Source organism: Protopterus annectens, chromosome 3.part1 (genome assembly GCF_019279795.1).
Source record: "Protopterus annectens isolate FY-2018-M chromosome 3.part1, PAN1.0, whole genome shotgun sequence".
Taxonomy (NCBI): Eukaryota; Metazoa; Chordata; order Ceratodontiformes; family Protopteridae; genus Protopterus; species Protopterus annectens.
The window spans coordinates 1,041,644,708-1,041,658,822 of NC_056732.1; the positions used below are offsets into that span (position 1 = coordinate 1,041,644,708).

A 14,115-nucleotide genomic window follows, 5' to 3' on the forward strand; every position below is an offset into this window, starting at 1 on the left:
TTTCTGGTTTTAGGACAGTCACTGATCGTTTCATTTTCCATCAGATTTGCCTTAACAAATAGGGAATAAGGTGGCTCTGCTTGTTTTTTTTGTAGAATTCCAGTACTTTAGAAGGATTCAGTTAAGACTAGGAGCCAAATACTTCATTACTAGCTTATGAAAAGACTCCTACAATAGTTAGGAGTCCAAAATTTTCAATAAAAGGCCTCTTGATGAATACTGACATCTAGTAGCATAGGCAAGGGCCTTCTGCTTATATGAAGTGATAAACATGAATGTGCAATCCTTGTTCAAAGTAAGATCCTAAATAATCTGTTCAGCCACAGAATTATGCAGTGGCAACTGTCTTCTAAAATCTGCTTGACTCATTCTTACTTTTTCCTCTTTTTCTCAAAACAGGAGGAATTGCTGGGTCTATATCAGTTCACTGAAGTATAATTACAGTGAAGAACTTTTCATTTACATTAGCAAATGTTTTTCCTAGGGAAGGAAACGACTTGGCCAACATATGGAAATTTGCCCTTTTCTCCACTATAGTGCAATCTCAGAGGGGATGTACTGTGGTAGGTTTGATGTACTGTGGTCTTTGTGTAGGTTGGTCTGGTGGCAAAGTCATTTCCTTCCCTGGGAAAAACTTTCATTGATGTGGATGTTTGATGAACGGCCATTCAGTGATTTTGGTTCAATGAATAAGAAGTTATATACTCACCATAAAGTTCCATCTGAGTAGGTGACTTCATTTGTCTGCAACCTTTGGGTCTTGGATCCGACTTCGGATCCTTGCCGGCAACTTATTTTACAGCTTATGGATCTGAGCTCCTAGCTCCTCCCCTTACCCATAATCCCCTGCCAACCCTGACTGACCTCAGATCAAGTTTGCCCTTATACCAAATCTCAGACCAAAAGTGTCCCGAAAGGGACCAAGAAAGGACATTCAAGAATAGACTTCTGAAGACCAGGGGGAAGGATGGTTGCAGACAAATGAAGTCACCTACTCAGATGGAACATTATGGTGAGTACATAACTTCTTAATCTGAAGTAGGGACTTCATTTGTCAGCAACCTTTGGGACAGAGACCCAGCTACCTGAATCTTGGACGGCCATCATGGAAGGATGTTCCGGAGCACTGCGGAGCCAAAGGATGCTCTCCCTCTGGAAATAACGTCCAGCTTATAATGGTTGATAAAGGTATGAGATGAGGCCCAAGTGGCTGCAGAGCAAATATCATCCAAAGATACTCTAGATCTAAAGGCAGAAGTAGATATGGAGTGAGTAGAATGCGCCCGTACTCCTTGAGGTGCGGGCCTCCCCGAAGTTTCATAGACCAGAAGAATACACTGTGATATCCATTGTGTTAAGGTGACAGAAATAGCTTTACCCAGATTGAATTTGGCAAAGGAAATTAACAACTGATCGGATTGTCTGTGACCAGCAGTCCTATGAATGTAGAAGTGCAGTTGTCTGTGCACGTCTAAGGAATGCAGCTTGTATTCTCCTTTATTCTGGTACTTAGGGAAGAAAACTTGCAGGTTAATGGACTGATTGATATTGGTTTCTGAGGCCAACTAAGGAAGAAAGGAGGGATTGGTCCTGAGGTACACTCTATCCTGATGAAAAATCAAGTAGGGAGGTTTTGCACAAAGGACCTGAAGTTCGGAAACTCTTTTCGCTGAAGTGATGGCGACAAGGAACGCCGTTTTACAGGAAAGATATTTAAGTTCGGCTGAGGCATCTGGTTCAAAGGGAGGGGCAGTCAAGGCTTGAAGGACTAATGATAGATCCCAAGGGGGTACAGCTTCCTTGACAGGAGGCCTGAGCAGGAAGGTACCCTTGAGGAAGGTTTTACATAATTTCGCAGTCATCAAGGGACCTGACTCGTGTCCCACATGGTAATGAGAAATGGCTGCCAATTGAACCTTGACCATAGAACAGCTAGCTCCCCGTTGAAAAAGTCCGGTGAGGAAATCCAAGACGGACGGCAACGAAGCCGTGAAGGGATCTATGTTATGGTGTGCCCCAGATGGAAAAACACTTCCATTTACTGCGATAGACTTTTCTAGTGGAAGGTTTATCTACTGCCACCAAGATGGCTTTAACTGGTGAAGAGATGCCGGGAGTCCTAAGAGTGGAACTGGAGCAGCCAAGCTGCCAGCTTCAGGTTGTCCAGATTCGTGGTCGGTAGGCCTAAGGGGTGGGATATTAGATCCGAAATGGGATCCAGAATCCAGGTAGGATTCACCAGATGAGACCACAGGTAAGGGAACCAAGTCTGACGAGGCCAGAATGGGGCAATGAGGATCATTCTGCTCCCCAACCGAGAAGCTTTCTGTATCAGTTTCAGCATCAGGGTTAGAGGAGGATATGTATAAAGTAGACCGGGAGGCCAAACATGCACTAGAGCATCTCTCGGGGCTTCCCCAAGGGGGGGAATCAGAGCGAAGAAGCTGGAGCATTTCGTGTTTGAGGGAGTGGCAAAAAGATCGCAGCAGGGTTGCCCCCATTCCGCAAAAATCAGCTTCGCTACCTGGGAATTGAGAGACCACTCGTAAGGGGAAAGAATAGTGTGGCTGAGCTTGTCCGCCACAATGTTGGACCGTCCCGGAATGTGCGTTGCGAAAAGGAAGCGGTTGGTGGAGATCGCCCATTCCCACACCCTCATGGCCTCTCGACAGAGAGGGTAGGACCTGGTTCCCCCCTGTTTGTTGATGTACCAGACAACTGACATGTTGTCCATCTGTATCGCAATAGTTCCTACGGGGAGAAGGTTCTGAAGTGCTTGCAACGCCAACAGCACCGCCCTCATCTCCAGAACGTTGATATGCAAGGAGGTCTCTGTGTCGTTCCACGTGCCTTGGACCATTCTGCCTGAGCAATGCTCCCCCACCCGAGGCGAGAGGTGTCCATGGTCATCATGGCGAGGGGAGGCGGCGTGCAGAAGGGTCGTCCTGTATGAAGTTCCGGGGGCTGGAGCCACCATAAGAGGGCCCCTCCTGCAAGCCCTGCTGAGTGAGATAGGATGGTTGAGGGGGAGAGACCATTGGACTAAAACGGTCCACTGTAGCACCCTCATATTCAGACGAGCGTATGGAAGAAGAGTAATTGCTGCTGCCATGGAGCCTAGCGCCCTCAGGACCAATTCCCCCTTTGGGGCTTTTAATTGGAGAATGGCCCACACATGAAGTCACAGGTTTTGAAGTCGCTCCGAAGTGAGGAACGCTCGCAGACTTCTCGTATCTAGTTTGGCCCCTATGAAATCTATCACTTGTGTTGGAACAAGGGAGGATTTGTCCAGGTTGATCGTAATGCCTAGATGGGGAGCTAGCTGGAGAAGGTGATTTCTGGCTGTGCAGAGTAGATGCCTTGTTGGGGCGGACAGGAGCCAGTCGTCCAGGTACGGGAAGACCTGCATTCCCTGGAGTCTCAGATGGGTCGCTATCACTGCTAACACTTTGGTAAACACCCTGGGGGCTGTGGTGAGACCAAAGGGAAGTACCCTGAACTGATAGTGACTGGCTCCCAGCTGGAAGCGGAGAGACCTCCTGGATCGTCTGTCCATTAAAATGTGGTAGTACGCATCCTTGAGGTCTATTGAGCACATCCATTTGCTCTCCCGCAAGAGGGGGAGAATGGATTGAAGAGTGACCATCAGGAATTTTTCTTTGGTTACTGACATGTTCAAGAGTGAAAGGTCGAGAATCGGTCTCAAGTCCCCCGTCTTTTTTGGCACCAGAAAGAACCCGGAGTAAAACCCTAATCCAAGCTGATATGGGGGGACGGGCTGGATGGCTCTTTTTTCTAGCAGCTGCTGAATTTCTGCAGCTGCCACCTCCCTCTGATCGGGTGGTACATCGGGGAGGTGTTTGAGTCTGGGGACATGGTGCAGTGGGATTTTGTAACCTCTGGATATGATACGAAGCACCCAGCGATCTGACGTAATGGACTCCCAAGCCGCCAGGTGCTTCGAGAAGCGCCCCCGGACTGCCCCCAGAGTGGAGCAGTCGGGCAACCCCTCAGGGCTGCTGCGTGGGCCTATCAGAGAAAGTTTCTCTGGACCCAAAATTTCTCGGGGCCCCTCTGCCTCTAGGGCGGCGTCCTCCCTGTCCTCCTCTGCCACGGAAGGACTGGTTGTCCAGAGAAGGATGGGAATGTTGCGATTTCCGGAACCACATCTTCTTCTGTCCCTTTTGGTTCTTGGAGAAGGACCTCTGGGAAGCAGAGAAGCGGACTCCGATGGCAGACAACGTCTTCCCGTCCTTTTCGCTCTGGACAAGTGTCTCCCGAACGGTCTTGCCAAACAAGGAAGAACCATCAAAGGGGGCATTCGCAAAGGACACCTTAAAGGGCTCCGCGAAGTCACAATGTCAGAGCCAGGCCTGACGTATCATGACTAGACCCGCTCCACTGGCTCTAGCGGCTCCCTCTGTGGCGTGGGACAAAAGCCGCATAGAGGTATTTGAAGCTGATCTTAGAGTGGCCATACGAGTGGAGTACAACTGCTTGTCCTCCGCCGACATGGACTCTGGGGGGGAAGCAGCATATTCTTTGATAAGATCTCGCTGCATCCTGATGACATGTGCCATGTAGTTCAGGGACCTTACTGAGAAGGTCGCTGAACTAAATACCCGCTTCCCTAGGCGATCCATCGAGCGGGACTCCTTGCTCGGTGGATAGACAGAGGGGCTCTCCTGAGCTAATTCCCTCTTCGTGGCTGCCGCCATCACCATGGCATCTACGGGGGGACCCTTGCTCCAATGGGACCGGTCTGCAGGGGGACTCAAAATTCTATCCGGGTGTTTGGGGACTGGCTCCACAGTGTCCGGCTCCTTACACACCCTGGTGGTGATAAGGTCCACCAGGGGGTCGGCCGTAGGGGACACCCAAGAGGTAGACGGGCCTGCTTCGAATGCCTCCAGGAACACGGACTCGTCGGAGGAAGCCTTGGGGGCAGACCACCCCCCCTGATCCTGAGCATTTCCATGATGTCTCCAAAGGAGACATCCTCGGGGGGTGACCTTGGAGAGCCTTCCCCTTCATCCAAGTCCGTGTCCTCTGTTAAGGACTCAGGGGGAGTCCACGTGTCTCCTCTTACACTTATGCTTGCGAGGCACTTCCTCGGAGGGACTGTCCGAGGAGGTCTCACCAGCAATATCCTGTTCCAGTGGAACAACCTGGGCCATCGAAGCAGGCTGTCCCTGTGGCCGAGTGATGGAAGCCTGACCCAGCAGAGAGGGAGTGCAGGGTGGAGCCGATGCAAGGACCGGGGGTCCGGATGCTCTCAACAGAGCCCTCTCCATTACATCGAAGGCCGAGGGGGAGCCTCTCTCCCTGGGATCCGAAAGCCGGCTCCCACTCGGATCCGATGAAGGGATCGGAACCGGCGCTGAGGCCACTGGATCCGAAGGACCCATGTGCTCCTACCTTGACGGAGCCGAAGGCACACGGAATCCCTCGGATCTGAAGCTCGGCCCACGGCTCCGACGAAGGACTCGAGGGCAGGGTCGGATCCGAAGTAGCCAGTATTGTCGGCGCCGACCCACCCCCGGCTCCAACGTTGCCTGGCTCCGAGTGCTCCGAACCCGGGAAGCGGGTCGGAGAAGGAGCTATCGGGGCAAAAAAAGGTGTTGAGCTCCCTCCCGAAGGCGGTGGGGGGGAGGCAAGAGCACTCCCATCTGCAGCTGGGCCTGGATGAACCTTCTCATCATCCTGTCCAAGTCTGCATCAGAAAGACTATAAGTAGATCTCGACGAGGCCACCGAGGTGGGCCGGGATTGCCGCCTCGATGACCTCGACGGAGATCGGGTCTCCTCCTCCTCGGGTCCCGGGAAAAAGCAAGGGGATCGGATCCGAGGAGGAGGGGACCTGGAAGCCGTGGAGGGAGAAGCCCACTTAGCTGGGGGGCCCGAAGTGGAAGCCTCAGCCCGCCGCTTGTGGTGCTTCTCCCTTCTTTTCTCCCTCCTGGCCTCCCTTTCCTCCAGCATCTTAGTGGGAGTTTGAGTCCGGCCGGGGGAAGGGGGGCAGGAGTGGTTACCACCAAGGACTGAGGAGGAGCCACGGGAGTACTGGAGGCCAAAGCTGGATCCGGGGGCAAAAGTCCTGCCAGAACCAACTTCGACCTCCGCTCTTTCAGTGCCCTGGGGTTGAACGCTGCGCAAATGGAACACCCTGAGGACAGGTATTCAACCCCAAGGCACCGAACACACAGAGTGTGGCCATCCACCGGTGAAAGCTTATAGCCACACTCGGTGCACTTAGAAAAAATGGGTTTTGGGGCCTTCGACATTAGAAAAAATAACTACACAAACACACCAGGCCCCAAAAACACAAGCAACACACACGCACTCTACGAACCAGTGAGGGGAGGAATTACACTAAAAAAGAATAAAATTAACAAAAGGGAATCCTAAACACACACACTGTTTAAGAAATCAAAAAGATTTTCTATATTGACAAGTTTTTTTCAAGACTTATCTGAAAGTCGCCAGGAACTCTGAAATCCAGGTGTCTCTTCTAAGAGCGGCAAACTAGATCTGGGGTCAATCAGGTTTGGCAGGGGATTGTGGGTAAGGGGAGGAGCTAGGAGCTCGGATCCATAAGCTGTAAAATAAGTTGCCGGCTCGGATCCGAAGTCGGATCCAAGACCCAAAGGTTGCTGACAAATGAAGTCCCTACTTCAGATCAAGATGTTCACTGTAATTAGACTTTGACGAAGTGATATAAACCTGGACTTGCTATACTCTTGTCAAAGTAGAATTTTCGTTTCTGCTGTCTGTCTTCCAATAATTCATAAGCAGTTTGTTTACTTTCAAGCACAAGCAAAGAAAATATATGTAGGTAATTTTGGTTTACTGTCATGACCCATTAATACCAGTGCTGGAGACAATATTCCTTAATGAAACAGACTGTTTCCGTGTTCAAGAATGAATTAAATAACAATCCAATGACTGTACATGAATAGTTTTTAAAGTCTGTACCATTCTTTCAACCTGGTCATTTGACAGAGGACATCTACGAATCAATTTAACACACATGAATTCCCACTACTGCTTGAAATTGTGAAACAATTAAATTCCTGATTCATAAACTGACAGCCACTATTAGATATTACTTCAAGTATTCCATGCTTCACAAAAGACAGCAGCCTGATCTGTAGTATCACACAACTGTACTACCTCATGGAACAGTCCACAAACAGGAGAAAGTGAAAGTTTTTTTCCACTGGAATAAGTCAACTCCTACCTTCAGCCCAAAACAATCAAAGACTGTCATGGGGTGCAATCTCTTACATTGTGTCCGATTTTTGAAAATTACACAGATTTCACAGATTTACACTACCTGTGGAGACATTCTGGGGCACCACATACCATCACAAGTGCTTTCCTTGCACTCAGTTTTGTCTAGATGTTACTCAAGTAGGTTGTATAGCATACAGTCTAATACACGTGTTGAAACTATTACTCTCATCATTTACACACACAAGTCTGTGACTATAAGACAGGCCATCTTAGCACAGGAAGCATGGTTTGATAAAAAGGACACAGTAATTTCAAACTGTCAGTCTATCCTGCCACAAACCTATCACAGCGAATGAAGTACAGTCACCTTTGGTATTAGCATTACCCTATAACGTTTAGTTTCATAGGTCACTGTCAAGTTATCTGCTACACTTCCGGGTCTTTCTCAAAAGATCCACCTTTGCACATTTTTAAGACATGTTCTACTCAAATTATGAGCTATGGACATTGATGTAACAGATGTATTGAAACCGCAAGCCATATTTTGGCAAAGAAAATAACATTCTTTTAAGAGGTGAATGTTAGAAGATGCTCTGAAGTGTCTTATAGTCTGACTCCTTTACAATTTCCTTACCATACCTGCAGTCATGGAATTTTGACAACCAAAAACTATGGCAAGCATCTCTTTTTAAATCTGTGCTTAATGTATCTAGGCATTTACTAATGCTCTGCATGTCTAAGCTACTGATCTACCCACCTGCAAAGGCACTGCACCCATACATTGCTGGCTGGCCTAATTGTAAAGTGGCAGGTTGTATCACATTACAGAACTTAGATAGCAGATGTCATACTAGATGTTTAAGCAAAATGTAACATTTTTCTTGTTATGTCAACCATCATCATGCTACATTATACTTTGTTAGCTCCCTTCGTGGTACTGTGACATTTGAAAATGAAGGGTGAACTTTGGCAGATATTGCACCATGCTTAGAAAATGTGCAAGAGATAATTTTTTAATACACTTCTCTATGCTAAAAATGGCTAAAGCCAAATTTACACTTAAGCCATAGCCCACATATTTTACTGATGTCACACAGATATAACATCTGACCCTCTCTATCAGATAGCTTTACTATCTACACGTCACACTCCTTCATTGCAGCACCCCAGAATAGAATGTCAAATTATGCTCACTACTTTATGCAGCCCTTCAACTACAGTTACCACTGCTCTATGGAACACTTCAGGAGCAAATGAAATTCTAAATGATAGCTCTAAGAATCTGGGCATAGTGAAGATACAAACTAGATTCATCCCACTTTATCTGCCAAAACCTGGGTCTGCATCAAAGACAAAAAACAATTTGAATTTTGGCAGAGTTACTACTAGTATTTTCATTGTCTGAAGCAGGTAATGTTCCCTTTTGATCCGTTTACTCAAGTCTCGAGAATCTGTGCATTTCCTTAATCAGTGGTGCTTCACAACCATAGTATTTAACCATTCGGTTAGTTCAATCTGTTCGATTGCAACTCTCACAGAGTCCATGTGCTTCAGTGACGTAATCTAAGCTTTGAACACAGCTGGTACCTTTCTTTGAGCATGAGCAAGTATTGCTTTTTAGGAAAAATCTTTAAATGAGGTTCCTTATGCACACAACCTAAGCTTTCAAACAGAAAAACATTTTCTCAAACTGTCATCCATTTTCACACTTCACACACTGAATTATGTTTCCAATCTCGCAGTGAAGCACTAATCTCAAACATTCTGATTCTTTTTGACTAAAAGTATGATGCTGTGTGCACACTGAATTTGACTCTGTGCATTACTTTCAGCTGACAACTGCTCCTCTGATGCACCAGTCTCAGAACTACCAAAACATCCATGCTGAACATGTTTCCAATTATTTTCTATGAATGTGCAAGAGGCACAAGAGAATCTTCACAAATTCTGTCTCATTCTGCTAATGCTGAAGATGTACTAACTATTCTGACAGCTGTCTACTTCACACCATTCTGCTCTGTATAAACTCACTTTGCAGCTCAACTGCATTAACGCGTTTCACAATTTCACGTTTTATACAAGTATCTGCCCAGAATATTTGGGGGCTTTAGTTCAGCTTGTAAGAACAATGCCTGGAACAGCAGTCTGCATTCTGTACATCTGTACATGGGGTCTATCAAACTTCAGTCAAGAGCCTTTATGTTCTGAATCAAATAACAGTATGCATGCTGACTTGTAAATTTTGATGTTAAGAGCCTTTCAAGTAGTTTCTGACATTTCATACTGCCCTCTGCACCAGTACCTAGCTTAAACACAGTCAGCATTCCTTTAATATGCAGCTTTTCTGGCCAGCTTACTCTGACATCTGAAGATCAACTTCAGGACCTTACAGCTGTGTTCACTCAACGGATAATGAATGAAAACTCATGTGGAAAAACAATGCTGTATTATATGACAAGTACAAACTGTGTGTCCATCTACTGTTTGAAATGCTGTCTGCAACTTTCCTTTTGAGCAGAATACTGCAAGTATTTCTGCACTTGCAGAATTAAATAACCTCTGCATTCTGCATGGCCTAAGCATCACAAAAACTAATTTGCCATACATATGTATATAAGCTTGGAGGACATAAAATTAACCTATAACAAATCAGAGTGCATAAGCAGGGACTGACCAGCAAGAAATACAGTTACAGAAGCTACAACCACTGAATAGCACAGCATGTGATCACAAAAGAAAATGCTCAATGCTCAAGGAAAAGTGCGAGGCAAAGCTGTATTCTAACCAAACTACAACCTTTCTTGCCAGTTCCCAAACTGTAACTTTTGACTGGCTATTCTTGGTGAAACAGAAATTCACCATTCCCACTCCCAAATATTAAGATGTGAAGAAATAATTACCTTCTATCGCCTGCCTTTATGATTAACCTAAAGCTAATTCTTCACTCCTGTGTATGTTATGGTAATTGGATCTAGCAACCACACAGTTCCATTACAGCATTTTACAAGAGGGACCTAAAGAAGCTGTGATTTGCTAAGTGTCAGACTCGAGACATGAGTCTCCCATTTCAAAACCCACAAGAAAATACTGTATATAATTACACATTTTCTACAGTATGCTTCCAAAGTCATTTACTCTGAGTGTAAAATGAAGACGTAATCTAATCTTAAATAACAAGCATCAGAAAACATGAATAATCAATAGTTTATTACCTCTTTTCCTCCTTAGCCTTTTGTTGCTCTTCCAGTCGTAAATTCTGAACCATTAAAGACTTGTAAGAGCCAGCTGATAAGTTCCCTAGATTTCGTGGAGAAGAACGTCGGCGGGTTGTAAAACAAACCATTCCTTTGTCATTTTCCAATCCGTTACAATCTTTCGATATTGCTGCTACCTTCTCTTCCTCAAGGGCCTCAAATTAAAAAAAAAAAAAAAAAAAAGACCAAATAAAAATGTTAAGCTGCAATATGAACATGTTAATGGTTACTGCTTATGAAACCTGGTGAAAAACAAATTTGTACAAACAGTTAAATGGTCCTGATTACTGTGGTGAAAAACAATGTGTGACCACCTGCCATATAAACCTTTCCTATGCAAGGGGAATACCTTGAAGCTTCCTTTTACTGTCCTTTAGCAAGGTTCCACTAAAAATCCCAAATCCCCTTCACTTATGAGGGAATATCTGCGGTCCATATGTGTACATTCCCCTCTGATGCCAGTTCTTCAATGCTGTGTTCTACTTGCAAGAACTCATACCAATTAAAATACAGCATCATAAAGCTTGTCATTCATTTACACAAATACCTGATACAGTTGATGGGAGCCAGGAGAGTAACCAGACACAATTGAGATATGATGACTATTAAGTACCCAGTGCAGAAGGCCATCTTAAAATACAAACAGAGGAAAGAAGTGCCCCTGGGCTGAAGCTGGACTAGCTATGGACAATCAGATTATCATAACTGAGCCACCACAGGGTGCAGCTAACATCAGCTATAGAAGTCAAACCTCCTGTAAAAACTTAACCCAATTAAAAAATAAATAATTTATGACAGAAAAATATTAAGGCACCCACTCAATCTCAAATTGCAGCATACTACAGCAGCTCAGTCTCAAGAAGCTGCTTCTCTCAAGAGAGCTCACCACGATGTCACTGTGATGTCATCGGGTTTCATCAATACATCCACAGGTTCATAAATTCAAAAGCAAGGACTAGGCCAACTGCCCTTGTGGGCCACTTTAAGCCTAGCCAGTTTCCTTTTTTGTGATCAAGTTAACCTATTCCAATTGGTTACAGACTGCCCTTACCCATCCCATGGTCGATAATTATATATTACCTGTAATATGAATAACTGGGATCAAACCATAGACAATTTGAGGGGATCCATGCATGGGATTACGCATTTGGGAACTGCCTCTGTCCATTAATAGTATGGGGGCACTGCTGTGGTAAATTTTCTGATTACCATCTACAGTTCCAAGCTAAGCTTGAATACGGACATGGATGAACTTTGTTTTATGTAGATGGGGAGCCTGTTCCAGAGCAGCTGTATCCTCTGTGACAAATACCTATCCCTCCAAACCACTTGACTTGCTGATGTGCGCTAAATCCATCAGTATTCGGTTGGAGGATGCCTTGTATGTCAGATACATACCACCTCTTAGCAGTCTGTAGGATACAGAGTATAGTAACAGGGCTCTGAGTCAGTCCATGTAGGACATGTTTAGGCCTTGTATCCTTTTAATAGGGTATCTCTGTGGGCATTCCAGTTATTGCATGTGTCTGGACAGATACATGCCAATGGAGGCATTATATTCAACGAATGGTCTAATGAGGGAGACTAACCGGGGGCAATGACATCCCTAGATCTAGACACAATCTTTGTTTTTTTAATAAGCTGCACTGCCTAGAATGAATTTCTTACAACAATGGACATGTTGGTCAAAAGTTAGGTCACTGTCTACATACGTTCCCAATCCTGAACAACTGGGTCAATTCTTAGGAACGTATTGTCAATGTGGTACTTACCTGGAGTAGATGACTTCCCAAAGGATACAATAATAAATTTTTGGCACTTAATGCATTTTTGAATCCAGATGCAAGTACGAAGTTTCTCAAGCTACGTGATCACACAGCTTAATTTTGAATCCAGATCCAAGTATGAAGTTTCTCAAGCTACGTGATAGCACAGCTTCAGCATTGACACATTATAACTGCCACACAATTAGATATTCATCTAAGCAAGTGGCTAAATACTGCTGAAAAAAAAGTTTTCTTCAATTCATCTTCCATTCAGTAGGAACCACACCTCAATACAACAGCAGAATTTAACATAAAACAAACGGGAAAATGGAAACAGATAAGGAACTGGAAAAGATTATCTAAACTGTGAGCAAAAGGATTTGATGATCTTTTATTACAGTGAATACTTCAATGATATAATGTGACCACATCCTTATCTTTACAAAAGATATTTGGAAAGAATGCCAAGCCACTAATCCAAAGCCTAAGCTAAGAAACATCCCTTGGATGACTGGCATATCAAAACTACCCCAGCCTTAGAAATGCAATCCGGTTTATAATGATTCGGTGAACTATGTCAAGTAAGAGTGTGAACTCTATTGACCAAATGGCTGCTTTGCAAATAAATACCAATAACCCTGCAAAAAAAAAAAAAAGACGCAGTACTCAAAGGAATATCTTGGAAGGTCTTTGAACAGATAAGAAATCATTAAATGAAAAAATACAACCAGCACTCCACTCTGAAGTGGGGTGTTTGCCAAATGTAGCCCACAATTTGTATGGCACAAGATCGACACAGTGGTCCAACTTCCCAAACTCCCTAGTTCTAGACACCTAAAAGCAAACAGCTGAACAGCTGTCTAGAAGTTCGTACAATGTAGCAGACATTCACCACTATTCTGCAGATGAACATATAAATAACAAAGATATAGATTCTGATTTAAACTACTATCCATAGCAACTTAAAAGCATCAAAGATAATTTACAACAAATGCCATTTCCATCTTTGTGGAATTCCATGCAAGTTTCTGAGCAGAGAAAAATCATGTAGCTCCACAACTGTTCAAGTTGAGGTCACAGCTACAAAAATAATTTGTTTCCTTTTTCAGAGAAGAAATTTAAAGCAGCAAGGAGGGGGCTTTGTAACTCTTGGGAAGACTACCAAGTGCTAATGACAAAATATAGCCCTTTAAGTAGCAAATATTAAAGATAATCTAATGCATCCATAAGTAGTGCTTTGTAAAGGTACGTACAGCATACAGATCATCAAGTTGCTACCTCTAAAATGCTTCTAGACTACATCCCTTTCTAGAAAGCCAACAAAGAAATTAAAACCCTAGTGGAATGGACCCTAAGCCTGCCTAGAATTAGCTTATTATGCTGAGAATAACAAAAATAAATAGCATGAAACAACCGTCTAGAAATTGCTTGCTTTCACACTCCTCGTCCTTTCTCTTACCTTCACTGGAGACAAACAGCGGACCAGCTTTCCTAAATGATCCGAGTTTTATCTAGGTAGTATTGGAGTATGAAGAATTTTTTTTTTGTCCTGAGTTATTTTGGGTCAGGAAAAGATAGAGAGATACACGACTGGGTCGAGGTAAACTCTGACCACTTTCGGCATAAAAGGATTTCTTCTCAAATAAACCTTGTTCTTGTGAAAAATAAGGAACGGTTAGACTCACCATGAAAACCTGTGATATAGATGTGCTCCTAGAAGTCGTTGCAATGCGTAAAACAGTCTTCAATGTTACAAATCTCAAATCAACCTGATAAGCTGGTTCAAGTGGAAAAGTGTAAGCTTTTCAAGCACAAAGGCTTGTAAGCCTAGCCATGAATTTTACCAATGTTCTTGCAAAGTCA

The 14,115-nt window shown here is 44.5% G+C and overlaps 1 protein-coding gene across 1 annotated transcript in view; it reads right to left on the bottom strand.

The window, feature by feature from the left end:
- The window catches only part of KIAA2026 (KIAA2026 ortholog), a 961,657-nt gene that overhangs the window by 697,306 nt on the left and 250,236 nt on the right, over window positions 1-14,115 (bottom strand). Inside the window, exon 3 of the mRNA XM_044067194.1 lies at window positions 10,445-10,641. Coding sequence (XP_043923129.1) covers window positions 10,445-10,641 — 197 coding nt within the window. The remainder of the gene's footprint in view (window positions 1-10,444; window positions 10,642-14,115) is intronic.